Raw genomic sequence first — 22,329 nt, forward strand, 5'->3', positions numbered from 1 at the left:
ATGGTTGTGTAACCTGATGAAGTTTGACTTGAGAGAAGCAGGTCAGAGAGCAAACCTCCACAAACACATTCAGCCGACTCAGCAGGAAACTTTGAATCAAGTTTCTACATGTGAATTGTCGGCACAAGCTCTTCTGGATTTTTCTTCTACACAAAAGTGGACACAACTTATGTGCACCTGTTCAGCACAAGACGAGTTGATCAAAGCAATACAGTCATATTTAGGACATGAGTTGATCAGGAAACAGAAGGAGAGGTCAGAGATGTTGACCTTTCATAACAGCTGCACAAATGGATTCTTTCTGAGCCTCCACTGACCCTCAATGACAAGTGACTTTACTGAACATTTGGAGTCCAAACACATGTGGACGTTTTCTGTCCATTTATTTGAAGATCAAAACACACAAGAAATGAAGCAGCAGTTCAACTATGTTTGACAAGATTCTTCACCTCTGACATCACAACTGACGCTTCATTAACTAGTGTCTACACACCAGGAAGAAAACACACAAACTATTACATGAACACAAAACTGTCTGTGCGTGTGTGTGTGTGTGTGTGTGTGTGTGTGTGTGTGTGTGTGTGTGTGTGTGTGTCTAGACATTCATAAATTTGTCAATGTGTGTCTGATTTTTTTCCGTTTTGGTTTTTGCATGTTTGTACTTCTGTTTGTTATTTGATGTGTAAATACATGTGTTTGTTATCTTTTTATTTGTGTGTGCGCCTATTTTCAGGTTTGTTCAACTGTTTTCGTGAGTGTGTTTGGGCATGTGTGCCTGATTTTGTGTGTCAGTACCTGTTTTTAGACTCTGTTTGTCTGTATATATTTTCCGTGTGTGTATCATTTTGTCTACAGAGACATCTGTGTGTGTGCGTTAGTTATTGTGTGTTAGTGCTTTTGTTGCGCCAGAGAAGCATGTGTTTAAGTATTTATGTGTGTGCATTTCTGTGTAGTAGTAAAGCACATGTGTGTGTGTTTGTCATTGTGTGTGATTGCTTTTTTGGTTGTGTGCGTGTTTGTGCTTTTTTTGCTTTGGTAAAGCATGCGTGTGTGTGTTTGCAGTTGTTTGTGAGTGCATTTTTGTGTGTCAGAGATGCATGTGTGTGCATCCTTGTGTGATGGTGAAGCATGTGTGTGTTTGTGTGTGATTGTGAGTGAGTGCATTATTGTGTTTTAGAGAAGCATGTTTGTGAGTGTTTGTGTGTGTGCATTTATTTGTGTTAAAGTGAAGCATGTGTGTGAGTGTTTGTGTGTGTGAGTGTATTTGTGTGGTACAGAATCGTGTGTGTGCATTTATCTGTGTGTGTGTGTAGTTTTCATAACGGCTCAGATCACATGACATCCTGATGTGAGTTTCAAACACATTTCCAGTGAAGGAACAAAGATCAGCAGCTCTGACGTCTGCAGAGTCTCAGAAGAAAAAGACGTTTCTTGGTCGATTCCTCCTGAAACACGGAGACAGAAAAATGTATCAACTTGTAAAATCATGCGTGAAGTGAGTCTTGAAGAAAAGTGACAATTATCATCCACTGACTTTAGTCTCTGTCCACGGGCGGATCCTTCAGATGGTCCAGCTCCGAGCTGGGGGCCGCTGTAAGATCACAAACCCTGTTAGCTTGTGTGCTTCTCACCAGCAGATGAAACTAGTGTCAACACTGATGCTAGCATGCTAGCACTCTGTCACATGGTCAACATCTGAGCTGAGACAAGATCATGTACTTACAAGACGAGTCAGAGTCGCCTGAAATGGAAAGAAAGAGGACAAATTACACCTGAAGAAGATGAACATAGAAGAGTTCCTCTGACCTCTTCTCATCTCTGCTGACCTTCTTTGACCTTCTATTCTTTCTCTCCAGTATCTGGAGATGATCTGGATCAAATCACAAACTCTCACCTTTCTTCTTCTTCTTGTAGATGAAGTATCCAACCACTGTGAGCACCAGAGCGGAGGCAGCGACGGCGGCCATGATGATGTACAAGGTCAGGAAAGTCCTGGCTGTGGATGGAGAGCAAAGTAAGTGGAGACATGATCAGGTGACCAGTGTTAGAGACGTGGTGGGGCCTCATTCAGCAGATCCATGCTGACCACACCTGGACTCTCATCTGGATGAAAGAAACCTCTGGAGACACCAAGAAGGTTCTGAAGACTCTTACCGTTGGTCAGGATGTTTGACGGATCCAGTTTGGTGACCACGTCTTCCGGAATGCCGTCCAGTTGAAACACACACTCGTACCTGGACCAGTCGTCAGACGGGAGTTTCAGGTCCACCATGTTCTGGAAGGTTCCGTCAGGGTTGGGGAGGATCTCTCCGTGTTCCACGTCCTCGTGCAGCTCCTCTCCGTCTTTGGTCCAGAACAACATGGCTCTGTCGGGGTAGAAGCCTGTAGCGTGGCAGGTGACCGGAGAGCTGGCTGTCTTCTGGAGGAGAGACACTCGTGGACGCTCTGAAGGGAGAGACACCACACTTCAGAGAGAAAGTCAAAGGATGGACAGAGAATGAAGGAGAGGAGGAGGAGGGAGGACAGGGGTGGAGGTGAGGAAAAGAAGATAAGAGGAGAGAGAGAGAGAGAGGACACGAGGAGAGAGAGGAGGGAGAGAAGGAGGAAGGAGAGCAGAAGGAGAAGAAGGTCATGGAACTACCTGTTCTCATCAAGGTTTTGCTCCCAAACTTCACAAACTTCTTCAGTTCATTTGGACATTGCTGGGTGTAAAAGAACTTTTTCTGTTTCTTTATGCCTTCATTCTGGTCCCACTTGTGTTTGGTGATGACGGCCTGAGGACTCGGAGCGACCCAGGTCAGAGTCTGAAGGTCAAACACGATGAAGTCTTCTCCATCATAGCCGTGCTGTAGGTAACCTTTGACCTCTCCAGTCTCATCGTCCCACTCACAACTGCTCATTATCTGAACGATGTGAACACCTGAGAGAGAAACCAGAGTGAGACCTGATCTACTCCACTGTTTAATACTCCACTGTGATCTACTCCACTGTTTAATACTCCACTGTGATCTACTCCTCAGTTTAATACTCCACTGTGGTCTACTCCACTGTTTCATACTCCACTGTGGTCTACTCCTCTGTTTAATACTCCACTGTGGTCTACTCCACTGTGATCTACTCCACTGTTTAATACTCCACTGTGATCTACTCCACTGTTTAATACTCCACTGTGATCTACTCCTCTGTTTAATACTCCACTGTGGTCTACTCCACTGTTTCATACTCCACTGTGGTCTACTCCTCTGTTTAATACTCCACTGTGATCTACTCCTCTGTTTAATACTCCACTGTGGTCTACTCCTCTGTTTAATACTCCACTGTGGTCTACTCCACTGTGATCTACTTCACTGTTTAATACTCCACTGTGATCTACTCCACTGTGATCTACTTCACTGTTTAATACTCCACTGTGGTCTACTCCACTGTTTAATTCTCCCCTTTGATCTACTCCACTGTTTCATACTCCACTGTGGTCTACTCCTCTGTTTAATACTCCACTGTGGTCTACTTCACTGTTTAATACTCCACTGTGATCAACTCCACTGTGATCTACTTCACTGTTTAATACTTCACTGTGATCTACTCCACTGTTTAATACTCCACTATTTCATACTCCACTGTGATCTACTCCACTGTTTAATACTCCACTGTGGTCTACTCCACTGTTTAATACTCCACTGTGGTCTACTCCACTGTTTAATACTCCACTGTGGTCTACTCCACTGTTTAATACTCCACTGTGATCTACTCCACTGTGATCTACTCCACTGTGATCTACTCCACTGTTTAATACTCCACTGTGATCTACTCCACTGTTTCACACTCCACTGTGGTCTACTCCACTGTTTAATACTCCACTGTGGTCTACTCCACTGTTTAATACTAAACTGTGGTCTACTCCACTGTGATCTACTCCACTGTGATCTACTCCACTGTGATCTACTCCACTGTTTAATACTCCACTGTGATCTACTCCACTGTGATCTACTCCACTGTGATCTACTCCACTGTTTAATACTCCACTGTGGTCTACTCCACTGTGATCTACTCCACTGTGATCTACTCCACTGTGATCTACTCCACTGTTTAATACTCCACTGTGATCTACTCCACTGTTTCACACTCCACTGTGGTCTACTCCACTGTGATCTACTCCACTGTTTAATACTCCACTGTGATCTACTCCACTGTTTCACACTCCACTGTGGTCTACTCCACTGTTTAATACTCCACTGTGGTCTACTCCACTGTTTAATACTCCACTGTGGTCTACTCCACTGTTTAATACTAAACTGTGGTCTACTCCACTGTTTAATACTCCACTGTGATCTACTCCACTGTTTAAAACTCCACTGTGATCTACTCCACTGTTTAATACTTCACTGTGATCTACTCCACTGTTTAAAACTGCACTGTGATCTACTCCACTGTTTAAAACTCCACTGTCATCTACTCCACTGTTTAATACTCCATTATGGTCTACTCCACTGTTTTATACTCCACTGTGGTCTACTCCATTTTTTTTAACTCCACGTTGGTCATCTCCACTGTTTAATATTCCAATGTGGTCTACTCCACTGTTTAATACTCCACTGTGGTCTACTCCTCTGTTTAATACTCCACTGTGATCTACTTCACTGTTTAATACTCCACTGGGATCTACTCCACTGTTTAATACTCCACTGTGATCTACTCCAATGTTTCATACTCCACTGTGATCTACTCCACTGTTTAACACTCCACTGTGATCTACTCCACTGTTTAATACTCCACTGGGATCTACTCCACTGTTTAATACTCCACTGTGATCTACTCCACTGTTTAATACTCCACTGTGATCTACTCCACTGTAGTCTACTCCAATGTGATCTACTTCACTGTTTAATACTCCACTGTGATCTACTCCACTGTTTAATTCTCCCCTTTGATCTACTCCACTGTTTAATACTCCACTATGATCTACTCCACTGTTTAATACTCCACTGTGATCTAGTCCACTGTTTAATACTCCACTGTGGTCTACTCCACTGTTTAATACTCCACTGTGATCTACTCCACTGTTTAATACTCCTCTGTGATCTACTTCACTGTTTAATACTCCACTGTGGTCTACTCCACTGTTTCATACTCCTCTGTGATCTACTTCACTGTTTAATACTCCACTGTGGTCTACTCCACTGTTTAATACTCCACTGTGATCTACTCCACTGTTTCATACTCCACTGTGATCTACTCCACAGTTTAATACTCCACTGTTTAATACTCCACTGTGGTTTACTCCACTGTTTAATACTCCACTGTGATCTACTCCACTGTTTAATACTCCACTGTGATCTACTCCACTGTTTCATACTCCACTGTGATCTACTCCACTGTGGTCTACTCCACTGTTTAATACTCCACTGTGATCTACTCCACTGTTTAATACTCCACTGTTTAATACTCCACTGTTTAATACTCCACTGTGATCTACTCCACTGTTTAATACTCCACTGTGATCTACTCCACTGTTTAATACTCCACTGCGATCTACTCCACTGTTTAATACTCCACTGTGGTCTATTCCACTGTTTAATACTCCACTGTGATCTACTCCACTGTTTAATACTCCACTGTGATCTACTCCACTGTTTAATACTCCACTGTGATCTACTCCAATGTTTAATTCTCCACTGTGATCTACTCCACTGTTTAATACTCCATTGCGATCTACTCCACTGTTTAATACTCCACTGTGGTCTACTCCACTGTTTAATACTCCACTGTGATCTACTCCACTGTTTAATACTCCACTGTGATCTACTCCACTGTTTAATACTCCATTGCGATCTACTCCACTGTTTAATACTCCACTGTGGTCTATTCCACTGTTTAATACTCCACTGTGATCTACTCCACTGTTTAATACTCCACTGTGATCTACTCCACTGTTTAATACTCCACTGTGATCTACTCCAATGTTTAATTCTCCACTGTGATCTACTCCACTGTTTAATACTCCATTGCGATCTACTCCACTGTTTAATACTCCATTGCGATCTACTCCTCTGTTTCATACTCCACTGTGATCTTCTCTTCTTCTCTGAACTTGTATGATCTACTCCAGTTTCCTCCTCTGATCTACTCTGTATACAAGATTGATGGTTCAGGATGTAAAAAGGTTGAACATGATTCAGTTTAAGGTCAAACATTGATTTTAAAGACAACAAACCTCCAGTTTGGTTGAATCTCTGTTTTACTATTTCAATGTTGTTCTTCTGGAGCTGCTGTTCATTATTTAAGATATTTGTGTCTCTCTCCCAGTACTGAGGATCATCTGCTGTGACCTGGATCATCCAGTCTTGTTTGGGTACTTTTCTCCTGGTGTTGCTGTCGTAGTGTTCCACTTCAACTCCGTCCACATAAGTGACAGAAACAAACTCTGGGAAGTTTTTAACTCCAGCAGACGCAGTTAGGAAAAACTGCATTGTGTGAATCACTGTGAGACACAAAAACAAAGTTTAGATCTTCTCTGGTTCTGATGACACAACGTTGTGATGCAGCAGAACAATCACATCTTCTACAAAGACAAAGAGGTGAAGAACAGAGGGACAGTCAGCAGTGACACAAAGTTCACGTCCACACACGGACACCAGCAGAACATCCTTCACACTTCACTCTCCAAGAACCCTGGCTAACTGGGACACAACTATAGAAGAAGAAGAAGAAGAAAGAAGAAAAAACGATTAATATTAATAACAATCTGAAATGTAATAAATATTTATAATAAAACAAATAAGGAATAAAGAGAATTAAAAGAATAAATGGATGAATTAAGAAGAAACAGGAGCAACAATGTTGAAAAAGATCAAACAACTAAATTGAAATTGTTTTTAAAAAACGCATAGATAATAAAATATTAAAACCAAGTTCATGGAACAAATCTAAGAATGATTGATAGAATAAAGATCATTGAAGGACATTAAGGTTAATGATGAACTTAAATAACATGAGTTTATATCAGTTTATAAACAACATGTTTCTGAAGATTACTGTTCAACATGATTGTAAATGTTTCATTTAGATATTTTAAGTCCAAACACAAGTTCAGAGCAGCTGCTTCACTGAGTTGCTCCAATAAACTGTGAGATGTGATAATATGTTGAAGTGAGCTGAGCTACAAGGTTGTCTGAACATGCGCACTTAAGAAATGCGACACTTTCTTTGTTTTTATTTCCTCATTTTAGTTCATGATAGACTTGTTTACTAAAGTCAAATCAATGAAAATTGTAAAAGCTCTTCTTGTGAGTCAATGAATCTCCTGATGGCAGCATCGTTTAAAAACAAGTGATCAGCTCATGAAGCAAAACTCTGGAGTCACTTTCTGTTCAGCGTCAAACAAGTTCCTCCGTCAATCAACAGAAGTGACTCAACAGCGCCACCAGGTGAGCACCTGACATTGAGCTCGGATCTACTTTTCTGTGTACGACTTCTTCACGGTTCTGAGATGAAAAGTGAATCAGTGAAACACTTTGACTCCTCTGAGAGTGAAAAGGTCATGAAGGTTGTAGTGAAGAGTATTTGGAGAAATAAAAGGTGACGCAGGTGTGAACACATGAAAGTGGAGGAAGGAGACTCACTCGCAGTTGAGCTGTGGATCCACACAACAAGCACAAACAACACCTTCTTCATCTTCAGCTCTTTTCTGGAGACTAGGATCCAACAAGTCTTCAGGTCGACGAACGAAGTACAAGTGAAAGTAAACAACAGACGCAGGAAGAAATATCTGAGCCAATGAGGATTCGGTGTGACGTCACGTCCAGATGGAAAGTCAAAGTAAACCAAACATGTTATTACGACTATTTTCTGTGACAAAAACTCCACTTTAAACTTTATTATTATTTCTTAGAGTCGTTCTTCTGAACCTTAAAGTCACGCAGAATGTGAACTATGGAATACCAGGAGTGTCAAATTAAAGTGAAGAGAAATAAAAGTGGATTTAATTGCTTTTTATTTTGACATACGATGATTTATATGTATAAACGTTATTTCCTTCATATGGGTTACACACTCATTCTTCTTTTTTATTCACAACTTCATTCACAAAATATGGCCCTCGTGTAGTTTTACAGACAAGTTTTTCTAAAATATAACGATGAAAGTGAAAAATAAAGTTTTTTGTGCAGACGAGAAAAGCTTCTAGTGCCCTCTAGTGGTTCAAACATGAAATTGAGCTTAAACAGTAAATACATTTGAATGATTCACAGGAAGTAAAACTGCCTGTTCTTGGTACTATTTACCCACAAACCTTAGCATGAACTGGCCCTCAAAAGTAAACCTGTCAGAGAAAGTAAAGGTCTCAGGCAACAGCAGGTTGAAAGTGGGGATCTAAGCAGTGGAGAAAATAAATAAACAAACATTGCAGGTTGAATTATTGGATTCAAATATATAATTTTTACTTAAAAGATACAATATTTGACTATTTTTTTAGTTGATAAATCTCAGACAGAAATAAAGTTGTCTAATAGGCTACATTATTTAACTTCATCAAAATGTCTTTAAATCCATTTTAATTAACATTTTCAATCAGGTTTTGTTTTTACACACAAATGAATGTGATCAGTATCCGTTCATGGTGATTGTCCTTATCTGCCACAATGATTCTTCCCTGACTGAATATCTTTTGAGCGTGTTGTGTTGAGTCTGTAATGCTGCCAACAAAGTTATGAATCTACAAGTTTCCTGACACACTTCGACTAGAAATTGTTCTTGATGATAGTTTATTGAAAATAATTCTTCTCACTTTTGTTTCTTTGTCAAGATGAAACATTAAACATTTCCACATGGTTGGTTTAAACACTCAATGTGAACATTTTGGTGCATGTGTTGAACTTTCATTTGGATTAATATGTAAGTTCACAGTATTGAGGGGAGGAATATGATCAGAGTGTTGGTTTTCCATTTTAAAAGTGTAAATATTGTCTCATTCTGCACTTTGTCCAGGACGAGAACACAGTCTTCTCTTTCAGTCAGACAAGCCTACTCTTGGGATGAAGGTTTTTGATCATCCATTGTGCCGACCAAGGCTTTTCTATGGTTTTCCACCAGTGTTTCCTCTTTCCTCTTGAGAACAGTGAGGCTCGAGGGTTTGAGGTTGATTTTAGTGGCACCAGAAGCTCCAACAAATCACTGGTTCCTCAACTGGTTGGCTCTACAACAAACTGAAGAAATGCTGACTCTGCTCTCTGTTCTAATGTTGACCACAGTGTTGGACAAATCTGTGATCAACACCTTAGAGAGCATGAGCTCCATCATCACATAACTTATGCTATTTATCCCAAAGCTTTCATGTATATATTACCCAATGTAAGGAAATGACAACTTTACTGTAATCAATCATCTAGATTTAACACACATTTCAAATAGTCACTTGATTAACTGATAATCTTACATATTTAATTCATATTAAATAATCCTATTCTTGCATTGCATTCACTTAAACTAAACTCAGGTTCACAACTCAAAGGCCGAGGTCACAAAGCCTTGCACACACAGAAAGATTAAACAATCCCAGATTCCAGGACGTCTGGACACCTGTTTGAGAATTCACTCTGAAGGACACAAGTCGCTGGGAACAGATTCTTGAAAACAACAACTTTTGGTAAATTTCCACTACGATCACGTGCGACCGGCCATCTTAGAATCAAGTGTTTACAGTCACTGACCAATCCTACATTCACATTTGACTAGAGGCGTTAACCTGAATATTCTACTATAAAGATCCACCATTTTGTCTGATCTTTGCGTTCTGGCATTCGAAGACGTCTGCGATAGATCGCTCTGCTTGCTAGCGCCGTGTTCACGTAAGTTTGTCTCTGACTTTTGCATAATTCACTAAACGAGCATTTTTCTTAAACTCATCCATGTGTCTGTCCTTCATTCCATCACCACGTACGAGGCTGGGGAGGGGTCGCTTCATCGGAACACAAAAAACCCCCAACAACTTGGTGCACGTGACCCTTGGCGTGGACTGATGGTTTGAAGGCCTTTTCGATTCCGAGACGAACTCTGAGCTGATTGTTCTCCAGGCAACCAGGCCGGCAACTATACCTTACTTCAAGAATCAGGTGAGAAAGATTTTATCTTATTTTCTACATAGATTTTATAATCTATAATCTAAAATTAAGTTTATATTTGGTTAGGAAAACATTACATATATATTTTATATTAGTATTGGTTTTGGTTGCCTGGACGAATAAACGTAAGTCTCTGGTTCTGTCACAAATTTACATTATATTTTTTAATAGTGCTTTTATAAGCTGATGCTCGTTTTTGAGGTATTGCATTGTCTGTTGCTGTTTGTTGTTGTATTAAGTGTAGACGACATTATCGTGTCCCGGGAAGAAGAAGCATCATTGAAAAAAGGAAAAAAACGTTGATTAGAATTTAAGTTGAATTGATAGGCAGAGGAGACGGTTACACGACCGGGTAACCCTTGAGAATTCTGAGTAGGGGTGGAATATAACCAGTTCCCTCTACGGGGCATCTGACGTTTTTCCAGATTCCTAAACTAGTTAGGATGCTTGGCCAATGGGTGATTATAGTAGACGTACTTTTTCAGTAAGCCAAGTAGCTATCATAAATTGGGGGATATGTGGTGATGGAGGGGTCTCTCCCAATATCCTGGTCTGAAGACTCTGCCAGCCGGTGTGTAGGCCAGTTAGATATCATTGTGTTCGGTGTTGAGGGGCTCCACAAAAATTTGGCAGTATAGTTAGGGCTAGTTAATTTTTCCGAACAATCACGGTGATCGATCAATTCTCATTGGTGATTAGTTTAGAGTTAGTTCGACGGGGGTTGAAATAGAATGGATGAGTTGAGGGGTCTCCTATCCAGGGTGTTTGGAAACTGATTACGGATCGAGAGGCTCTCCAATCTGATTTCGACACTTTAGACACGACAGGCTGGTCAAGAGTCTCGTTCCACGTAGCATAGTGTGTCTCTCTGGCCTGTTTTGGTAAAATACTGTTGTCGTCATATTGTCATGACATATTGTTCTGTTAAAATTGTCTGTGTCTGTATGTTTGTATCTTTTGAATAATTTTTTCTCGCTGCAGTACTTGTAAAAATCATTCATTTGTGTGAGATCTCTGACTTTCTGTGACTCAGCTGAGAGTCCAGGTTCGTGTGTCTTTGCACACTATCTCTTGCTGATAAGAACTGCTGCTTGGCAGACTTGTCTCTTTAGCTGCTGCAAGTCAACTGAGCTCCGAAAGTGTTTCCTTGTTAGTGGGAGTGGTTTCGCTTGGTTGAACTTTTAAGACTTCCTTCTTTTCCTCACCGACCCTCCCATTGTATTCATGTGTTCTCTAGACGCACATTCTTACGTCATCTTGAATTCTATTCACTATTGGGTTTGATTACTTAATTGAGGTATATATGAATATATACAGTTAATTACTGGTATAATTGGTTTAAGAAGAAAAACAAAAACAACTCACATTTCAATTTCCTCCTTCTTCTGCAGTGTTCAATAACAATAACACAATTAACATTGATGGTTGGCTCACTGCTGTACGTATTAATGATCTTAACCATCCTCTCTTCCTATTTCACATTGTCAATTGATCAACTCACAATTGGTCACATTGCGTGTAACTTTGTTGTTTTGTGTTGCTAATACTGCTTATCTAAAACAAGTGTGTCACTGACTGCTTGCACGTGTGTACGTTTGTTGATATCTAGTTCCTGTTTTCTCTTCTTCTACTCTCAATTTCTGATCTTTGGTGTTGTATTTGCTATGCTGCCCCCTGCTGGTTTTCTCTTTGCTTGATCCTTAATTGACTTTTGTTCTGACTCAATTGGTTTAATTATTTAATTATTAATTAATTGAATCAATTGCAGTTTATTTTGTTTTTTTAATTTTTCAATTATTACTCTAAATACATTTTATTATTTTAACAATAAGTTAAATGTACTACTGTTTTATTATTTTTAGTAAATTAGGGATTGGATTTTTATCTTTTTAATTATTGGAGGAATATTAACTTATGTGTTGTATTTGGTCTTTAGACAGTCACTCTTATTCCTCTTTGTCAATTGTGCTAAATATATATGCAACTAATTAGAAAGTTAAATAAATAAAAATAAATTAATACTAAGTTGTTAATTGACAATTGTTTTGACTTGAATAATTGTAATTGATTAGTATACAGTACATTTGATTAGATCTAATTGAATTTATTATTTTCAAATTATTCCATTTTATTTAAAAACATTTTTTTTATTATTAATATCTTAGTTTACTATTTGTTTTATTTTTATTATTATCTCGGATTTTATAATATTTTAATTAGTTAATTGAAGTTTTGGTTCTTAATTTAGATTTTTAAATTCTTCATCTTTTATATTTTCATTTAATTTTTTTTTGATAATCGCTTCTTTACTTATTATTATTTTTAGCATTATTATTAATATTATTAATATAATTATTAATTTGTTCTATTCATTTATTGACCTCCTCTTTTTTAAGACAAAAGTAACTTTTACTACAGGTGACAAGTTAAAGCTCCTGACAGGGAAGAAAATAAGAAACTTTAAACTCTGTTTTTTAATTTAATGGTAAATCTTATGAGTGTGTTACTCACATCAATGATTTCTGAGAATTCATAATAAATAAAATAGTTAAACAAAGTGCTCTTATTGAGCTCTTGAGCTAGCCAGATACAGCTAATTAAGATTCAAATTAAAGACTTGAAAGAGCTTCTCTAAAAAATAGAGAGATGATAGTTGATGATAGTTCTAGGCTCCTATCATAGCTCCCTATTGGCCACTGGCTGGAGTGCATGGGTGTGGCAGGAGAAGAGGACGAGGGGATGGAAACAAACAAAGAATGTTGGTCAACAATGGCGCATCTTTGGCTTTTACTCCAGGAACTTTGGTCCAGTTCCCTATTGGTGACACCTACGATTGAAGCAATTTTTCTGAGCTGAACAAACAAGAACTCAACCTCAACAACTCTCCACCAAGAATGAACTTCTGCTCCAGAGAGGGAGGAGCTGTACTGGTTCAACGTGATTGAACATCTGATTTTCCTGATCTTGAAAAGACTTTTGAGACTTCATTCCTATGATCCACCTTTGGACCCCCCACGCTGCACTTAGAACTATATCTGGGATGATGATGAACGTGATGATGAAGACAAATGGCACGATCTGGTCGCAAACATGAACTTGACTCTTGTCTGCAGTGACATTTTTGTGGTCCTGATGGTGAGGCTGCAGAACTAACAAACGAACAAGGTTCTCTACGCTCTCTGACACTTCTGTCCCTCGTGTTGCTCTTGCTGTGGTTGCTGAGACACATGATTAAGAAATGCAAAGTTGTTTGCGATTTGACGAAAAAAGCATACAAATCTAGCCTGTTAGAGACATGATATCTTAAGATGTAACAGTAAAAAATGAATCCCAGAATAACATACTCTGATTGCTCCACTCAGAGCTACGATGAAAGCAGCCATAAGAAAACAAAACGAAAACGTGTGAGGTCGACTGATGCAGAATTTTATTTAAACTAATTAAAAGTGACTCTGTCTAGGGCTGCTGACTTGTCACCTCCAGAAACTAGACTATAGAGAATAGACAATAAAGAATATACTATAGAGACTAGACTATACTATACTAAGCCACTCCATATTGATGCGAGTGAAATTTATGTTATTGTTCTTTGGTAATTAGGCTTAAAATAGTGAAAATGGTAAAAATAGAGACTAAAATACTGTAGGAGGAAAGGTCAAAGAAAAAATAATAGATTAAGAGATACATTAAAAGAAACACTGAGAAATATTAATATGATATTCTTCTCTCTAGTTGCATAAACCAAACACCTATAGACCAAGAGGAAATCTCATTGAAGTGAATATTAATTAAAGAAAGTAGTTAAGATAAGCAAAAGAGTAATCTAGAATAGATACTGTATTTCTGTTGTGGGTAAATAATCAAAGAGGTCTGACTCACACCTGATCTAATTAACTATAACATTCATAAACAGATTTGAACTCACACAATACTCTCAGACATTCACATAGATATTACAAATAACACAGTGATCTCAGAGACAAACAAAGAAACACATGACTTACATTTTAAATTGAATAAGATAAAAAAGTGTCTCTGCTACGACCTGCTCCCTGTGTGTGTGAGAGAGTGAAAGAATTCTCTCCAACACCCGCCTCTGTTTCTCTCTTCTCCATGAAGTCAAAACATACTGATAATTTGAACTTCAAGGTTTATTCAAATAAAACACATGACAAACTTTAACAGACATCCACAGATCAAAGTTATGAATACACAACTCGTGACACACACACAATATCCTCATCACCACCTGAATAGATTCAAAACTGACCTTCTCATAACTTCTGATCATTCTTATCCTGTTAGAGGTGGTGTTGAGAAGCTCCAGTGAGGGAGAAATAAGAAGCCACTGTCCACTGCAGACTTAAATATATCAAAAGATCTCCTTCTTAGAAGGTGAACAAGAAACATGAGCCAACATGAGTAAAGCTAAAAACTTGACTAGCATACTTTTAAATATATATATGAACAAATGTAGTTTAGGAAACTACTCTTTGGACATGTGGTGAAATAGTTAAGATGTTTAAATTACCAAACACAAGAAATCATGATTTGAGATAAATACAACTTCCCTAAAACTATTAAGACTTTACTTAATGCTAAAAGAAGGAACATATTGGTGTTATATATTTAAAAGGACAATCAGATGGGCTGGAAATTGTCCAAACATTGGAGGAAATTTCAAATAACAGAAAACATATTGTTATGATTAAAACATATTTTCAGAATTTATATATATATAATTTTTTAATAAATTAAAATAAAATATTTTATCTACATCAATAGCAGCCAATAATACAATAGACAATATGAAACGTGAAACTTGGAATTAAAAACTGAAATTGATTAATTGAAAAAGTTCAATAAGAAATGGAAATATGTTTCTAAAGCTGCTTCTAACATTCTAAGGCAACTATAAACATTAAACAAAAAATATAAAGCAGGGAAAATAATTGACTTTGAAAAATATAAGACCCATCAGAAAAAATAAATAAATGATGCCTTCAGGAAAGAAAATAGTAAATAATCTATTTAGAAACTACAGAATCATATCAATCTTTAAATTAACTTTGTTAAGGGTAAATCTACCTTTAATCTAAGTTGATCAAAAAATAAGAACTAGAGCAAGAGATTGATGGAAAATAAACAAGTTGAGTTCTAAATAAAAATATGGACTAGCAAGTGTAATTTATTGAAGGAATTGAATTACATAAGCATTGAAAATTACTAGTCTTCATCCACATGACAAAATGAACCTGAATAAACCTAAAATAAGTACCAATTTGAAATACTAGAGTTTAACAGTTCTTTGGGGAACTTTAAAATAAAGATAATAAATTGGTTGTAACGATAAGACACTTAAAATTAAATTAAATTGAATTGGTTAATAATGGAAAATAAGGTTACAAATTTTAGTTGAGTTCTATATCTAACAAAGGAGAAGGAAAGAAAAGAAAAGAATGAATCATTATATTGATAATCGGAAAAAATATTTTATAGAGTAGATTTTTACTTTTTTTATTTTTAATTTTTAATTTTTTTTAATTATTCATAAATTAAGTCTTAGTTAGTCTTTTATTAATTGGTTAAACTTAGGTCCGGAAATCCAACAATAGAAATGCTAATATAGAAAAAACATAATAAAATAAATAAACGGCTGCAGAATAGTTTGCACATAGACATTTTTTATTTTGATATTATCCATTTACTTTAGCAATAGACTTTCAAACCAAATCTAAGAGGAATAATAAAGATTAAACAAAGCTTAGAATATTTTTTTTAGCTAATAATGTCATATATTTTAATTTAATTAAATTAATAATTAATTAATCTAATTTAAGAGAGTTAATACAAAGAGTATTATGATTAATTAAATGATTTGACAATAGATTTGGATATAAAGTTATTCAAGACATTTTTTTTAAATACAAATAAATTAGGTTGTTCTATTTGTCCCTCAGGGGGAGGACTTAGATAGATACTTAGCTGGATAATAGGTTTGTTACATGTTTGGTGATTCTTGTTGCACGGTTCTGCCGATCAACACTGCTGAAGCTCTGTCCAGATTCATTCAATTAGTTTAAATTTTTGGTGTAGAAAACAGCTCGAGAATAAGGTACGACTGTGTTTTACTATCTCTCTGACTTAGGTAGTAAATAGGAAGGGGTTAATTTTGTCTGCATGAAGTAGTATGAGTCAATTATAAATAAAAAGCATGATTGTTTCTCATTTGTCCAAAGAATGCGATGCTGTTCATGTCTTTCCTATGTTGCAGGACGAGCTCAATGATGCACTGTTGACGGTGGAGAACGTCAACAACACCTCACACGAGCCCACATCCAAGTCGCCGACAACGGGGCTGCTGCTTTCTTTTTACCTCGTTAAAGAGGTTTTTCAAAGCAGTGGATACTGGCTCCATATCAATATATATTTTATTAAAATCTCTACTTCAAAATAGACTTATTAGATTTGAATTACTTAGTGTGAATATGTTTGTTTTGATGATTTGGCATTCAATTACTTCAGTTTTAATTCATAGCATAATTTGGAATTATTATTATTATTAAAAAAAAAAAGAAGATTTTTTTTCTTTTTTTTGTGATTTGAGAGAAATGCTCATTATGTATAATTGTTTTCATTAAATGAATCTGTGTTTCCTCTGTTCCTTTCTCACCATATGTAATCTTTGTGTGGCACTATTCGGATGATAGTTTAGCATGTTTAGTTTATAATCAGAATCGCGATCAGAATTTTTGAATCAGACTTGTCTTTGTTTTATTGCATCATTAGTTCATGATGCAATCAGGGGGGATGTAAGGAAATGACAACTTTACTGTAATCAATCATCTAGATTTAACACACATTTCAAATAGTCACTTGATTAACTGATAATCTTACATATTTAATTCATATTAAATAATCCTATTCTTGCATTGACTGCAACACAAGGCCGAGTTCACAAAGCCTCGCACACACAGAAAGATTAAACAATCCCAGATTCCAGGAAGTCTGGACACCTGTTTGAGAACTCACTCTGAAGGACACAAGTCGCTGGGAAGAGACAGATTCTAGAAAACAACAAACCTTTGGTAAGTTTCCACTACGATCACGTGCGACGGCCATCTTAGAATCAAGTGTTTAGAGTTAGAATCCCTTATCCCTTATTAGTCCCGCGAGGGGAAATTCAACCATTACTGACCAATCCTACATTCACATTTGACTAGAGGCGTTAACCTGAATATTCTACTATAAAGATCCACCATTTTGTCTGATCTTTGCGTTCTGGCATTCGAAGACGTCTGCGATAGATCTCTCTGCTTGCTAGCGCCCGTGTTCACGTAAGTTTGTCTCTGACTTTTGCATAATTCACTAAACGAGCATTTTTCTTAAACTCATCCATGTGTCTGTCCTTCATTCCACCACCACGTACGAGGCTGGGGAGGGGTCGGTTCATCAGAACACAAAACCCCTAACATTACTTACTTACTTACTTATCGTCCTTCATGCACGTGAGTCAGTATAATGCTGTCACCTATTGGCGGAGATGTGTCACTGCACCTAAAAAAACACAACTAGTCTAGGTTTTTGGTTGATTATTTAAAGAAACATAAATGATAAACTAACGCTCCTGATGTGAATTTTTCAATCACACTGACTCAGGGATCCACTCTGGCTCGATAGCAGTGTTTAAAGAGTAGAACATGTACTTTTTAAATGTATTTTTCGAAGCTGCAGTCGAGCAGCAACACTAGAAACTTAAGTAATTTATATATATATATTATTACATTATTACATATATATATTTGTAGAGCTTTTCCAGACCAGGGTCACAAAGCGCTTAAACAATCAAAACAATACTCAATATACACTTTAAAGGTCAAGACAACATAAGACAAACACAGGAGTCTCAGAAAATCACAGAAAAAACTGCACGAATAAAAACGTCTCAAGAACACGCCGAGTACGACGATTCATTTAATGGTTTATTTTCCTGGTATTTCTTGAAGTGTTGCTTCCTGGAGGCCTTACTGCATGTACTTCCTCACGAGCTGACAACAATGTTGCCATCAATGATGTTTTGTTTTTTTTAAAGTTGTAAAAGCTGATTATGACTGCAATGCTTCATGAAGCTTCATCAAAACATCACTTCTCTTGACAATCCATTTGTTTTGCTGCATCAGAGAAATCAGTCATTACTCCAGCACCCAAGAAACTAAGAGGTTCACAATTTGTGGTCATGTTGATAGTGAAAATAATTTCAAAAGATTATCTGACCGACGGCACCAGTTGCAAAACATCATTCCAAGTCTGACAGTTGCTCTAAAACATCAAGCAAACAAGGTAAAACAATATTTTTATTGAGACAAAAAACAGCTCAAAATGTTGTGTTTAATCAGAACCTATTCGGTGAGGCCATGAAGGAGGTCCGTGACCTGATGCGGCACGAAGACTCGATCATCAGTCCTTTTACATTTGATTGACTTCTTGTTGGAGGTAACATCTGAGCTCTGTTGTTTTAATATTGTAAATATTCAGTTTGATTTGTTAAGGATTTGTTGTATTTACTTGCACTGGTGGAGACAAATGCTATCTCTGGAAAACTACTTTTCACAGATTGACGTTGAGTCCATTTATTTGTGTTTTTGTGTTTTCAATGTTTTTAAACACCTTGCATTGTTAACCATTCTAAGTTCTTCTCTGTACTTCTCAGGCTGTGACGTTACGATGAGTCGTTCAGTGAAATCTGTCCTGCATCATCCCTATGATCAGACTGATGAGCGAGGTAACACCAAGATAAGAAATGAGTTTAAATATATATACTTGTGGAGTTTGTATGTTCTCCTGTGTTGCGTGGGTTTACTCTGGGGACTCCGGTCCAAAAACTACGGAGGTTAATTGAGAACTTTGAGAAAGTTGTCCATAGGTATGAGTGTGTGTGTGAATGGTTGTCTGTCTTTGTGTGCCCCGCGACAGACTGGCGTCCTGTCCAGGGTGTCCCCCGCCTCTCGCCCTATGATACTGGGATAGACTCCAGTCTCCCCGCGACCCCGGTAAGGGAAGAAGCGATAGAAATTCAACTAATGTCATTGGCTTATATTATTATTTGGCTTTTTACCCTTATTTTTATTTAGACATTTGTTTATTGATTTTCCATATAAATCAATCAGTACAGCTCAATAGTGTCTTTACATGGTATGATACACAGAGAAAATAAAATAGGAAAGAAGAAAATGTCCATCCGAAGAAGTGCATTAACATTTTGGCAGCTGTAAAAATAAAACTATATATACATATTCAAACATATATATTCATAAAAACATACATACCTATATAATAAACATAAAAGATAGAAACAGAACTAGAACAATGAACAAAACCTGCCTGGTCCACACTGCACTCCACAATATGACGTTCCTTATTTTTGTTCTTTGTATACATTTCTGGTATCAAACTTTTTTGTGACACAATATTTGAATTCATTTTGATTGCTATCAACATAAGATATGCTTTGAAATCAAGATGTGTAAATTGTTTGTTTGTGCAGTTTTATTTTCTATTTTGCATACAAGGTGTCAGTGGTTAACTTGGTTTATGACAAAACAACTTTCACAAGAAAGTAATTCAATGTAAAAACAAAACAACCATTTTATTTATTTTCAAAATGTCCCAACAGTTGATCACATGGAAAACTCACAAGCATCTAAAATCCATTCAGCACTCGCTCACAGATCCATCGCTCACGACACTAAACATTATCCTCCATGTTGACAGATTTGGGTATAGACTGGAGAAACATAGTTTGCTAGTTCAAAAGGTGATGCGACATTCACGTGCTTTAACTAACTAGATTCAAACAAAAATATAGCAAAGCACACGATCTGGAAATCAGAAATCCATTTGCGCATGTGCATTACATTTAAATACACAGCTTTATTTATACTGTATAGCAGGTGATATCAAAGACAAAGGATACAAAGACTAACATAGAACATCCAGATACTTTCACTCCACTCCATTCGTGCACTCAAGTACCTTCAACTTCAAGTAGCTTCATATCAAGTTACTACACTCATTAGTTTTTTTAATTTCTTCTTAAAATTTTCTAAATCGCTATTTTTGTGTAATTACAAAGCTATTACAAAATGTATGTGAAATTTTGCAGGAAAATATTGATTTCAAAAAGAAATGTAAAAAACTAATGAGTGTAGTAACATATATAGGGAGGCCCTTCTTTAGTCACATGAACATGGTGACCATAAAAGCTTAAATTAAGGAGTTATAAAGATGGGAATTAAACGAAGTCAACACTTTTTCAGGGTTCGTCTATTGGAGGACGGTCCCTTATAAGCCGCCTCACTTGCCGCCTGCATAGAGATCCGTGTATTTTATCAACAATATGACGAGATATTAAGGTTCAAACGCGGATGAAACATCATTTGAGCTTTAATGTTGATTTATTTTATGTTTCTCATACATATGTATGTTTTACTTTTACTCCAAAGACGGACCACTATTGGCCCTCCACCGGAGGATTGTGGAACTCACGCCCGCATCGCTGGGGTGGAGGAACACATTTGGTGTTCGACGCTTTTGGGGGCCTATGAGGCAAGAGAACCACTATTGGCCCTCCACCAGAGGATTGGGGAACTCACGCCCCGCATTGTTGGGGTGGAGGAACAGATTTGGTGTTCGACGCTTTTGGGGGCCTATGAGGCAAGAGAACCACTATTGGCCCTCCACCAGAGGATTGGGGAACTCACGCCCCGCATCGTTGGGGTGGAGGAACACATTTGGTGTTCGACGCTTTTAGGGGCCTATGAGGCAAGAGAACCACTATTGGCCCTCCACCAGAGGATTGGGGAACTCACGCCCCGCATCGTTGGGGTGGAGGAACACATTTGGTGTTCGACGCTTTTGGGGGCCTATGAGGCAAGAGAACCACTATTGACCCTCCACCAGAGGATTGGGGAACTCACGCCCCGCATCGTTGGGGTGGAGGAACACATTTGGTGTTCGCAGTTTTGGGGGCCTATGAGGCAAGAGAACCACTATTGACCCTCCACCAGAGGATTGGGGAACTCACGCCCCGCATCGTTGGGGTGGAGGAACACATTTGGTGTTCGACGCTTTTGGGGGCCTATGAGGCAAGAGAACCCTTCCTGCCTGTCCAACAGTAGAAGTGTGGAGGAGTGTTTTTTGTTTTTTTTTATCAATAAAGTTGAGTGTGTGTTCACAACCTGTTATCAATAAAGTTGATAACCTTTCATGCTCTCTCGGTCTCTCTCTCTCTGTAAACGCTACACAATGTCTAAATATAAAAGCGAGTTAGCATATTATTCAATACAAACATCAATTGATCAGTTTACCATGTTCTATGTCATCATGATGTGTTTCTTGTAAGAAAGCAATGTGCATTTTATCTTTCTCAAGTTTTGACAATATCTTCGCCCTTTTAACTGCGTTGAGTACGCCGTTAATATTAAGTGACACAATATTTATTGATCTTTTATCCATTACTGGTGTCCTTTTCCAACAATGTCACAAAACTGGTATGCTCCCTCCCCCCTCAAAAACCAAAAACGAATAAACAAAGCCAGAAAAAACAAATAAACTCAATATTACATTCAACTTAATAAACAATTTGAGTGACTCTCAAAGGAGGGTCTCAGGAACTGACCCTGTTCAGCCACATTTGGAGGCTTGAAGGGAAAACCCCCCCATCCGAATCCGCAGGGGGCCCTTACGTGTGACTGCAACATGACTTAAAGCAAGAGTATCAAACAAACCTTTTTAATTCTGCGTTTTCCTTCCGCTGATCTTAATTATGAATGAATAATAATAAAAATATTCGTGTCACAAACCGCTGAGTGGAGAGTTAGTTGATGGGCGGAGCAGGTGAGGATCTTCTGAAAGCGCGCAGTTTCTCCTTGTAGCTCTGATCCTGACGTGGAAGTGTGACGCTCCTCGCCTCCTGCCGCCTCCTCGCGTCCACGTCAGTCGACTCAGCTGTTCCATCAGCGACTGCGCTGGTCTGACGAGTGTGACGTCGTATCCCCGTTTTCTCATATCCTCCGTTGCTTCCTCCACTGTAGCGTAGGTTCTGGTTCCGTCTTTGTATTTCACTCGTAGTCTGGCCGTGAAGAGAGTCTGAAATTGAACTTGGTTTTCCTTCAGGACTTTGCGCACCTCTGCATACTCGCACCGCTGTTTGATG

General features: G+C 37.9%; 1 protein-coding gene and 1 long non-coding RNA gene across 2 annotated transcripts; one reads left to right on the forward strand and one right to left on the reverse strand.

Moving 5' to 3' along the window:
• Positions 1-885: 885 nt before the first annotated feature.
• On the reverse strand, positions 886-6,467 carry LOC148074948 (class I histocompatibility antigen, F10 alpha chain-like). Its single transcript, XM_087795089.1, has 7 exons — positions 6,212-6,467; positions 2,642-2,920; positions 2,155-2,445; positions 1,895-1,996; positions 1,724-1,741; positions 1,535-1,591; positions 886-1,445 (listed from the first exon to the last, which is right to left on the reverse strand). Exons 1-6 carry the CDS (start codon positions 6,465-6,467, stop codon positions 1,536-1,538), a joined length of 1,002 nt encoding a protein of 333 aa, XP_087651215.1. The 3' UTR covers positions 886-1,445; position 1,535.
• A 9,759-nt stretch (positions 6,468-16,226) lies between these two features.
• On the forward strand, positions 16,227-19,448 carry LOC148074949 (uncharacterized). Its single transcript, XR_015711833.1, has 3 exons — positions 16,227-17,203; positions 18,512-18,608; positions 18,826-19,448. It is a non-coding gene; the product is annotated as an uncharacterized LOC148074949 (long non-coding RNA).
• Positions 19,449-22,329: the final 2,881 nt, after the last annotated feature.

This window comes from Callionymus lyra, chromosome 7 (genome assembly GCF_982586985.1).
Source record: "Callionymus lyra chromosome 7, fCalLyr1.hap1.1, whole genome shotgun sequence".
In the NCBI taxonomy this organism is placed as follows: domain Eukaryota; kingdom Metazoa; phylum Chordata; class Actinopteri; order Syngnathiformes; family Callionymidae; genus Callionymus; species Callionymus lyra.

Bases quoted from the DNA above. Each gene is read 5' to 3' on its own strand.
- LOC148074948 (XM_087795089.1), bottom strand. From the start codon at position 6,467: ATGCAGTTTTTCCTAACTGCGTCTGCTGGAGTTAAAAACTTCCCAGAG. The intron at 2,446-2,641 runs GTAGTTCCATGA...CTCTCCCTTCAG, and splicing joins CAAAACCTTGATGAGAACAG to AGCGTCCACGAGTGTCTCTC. The intron at 1,997-2,154 runs GTAAGAGTCTTC...CTCCATCCACAG, and splicing joins GTCAAACATCCTGACCAACG to CCAGGACTTTCCTGACCTTG.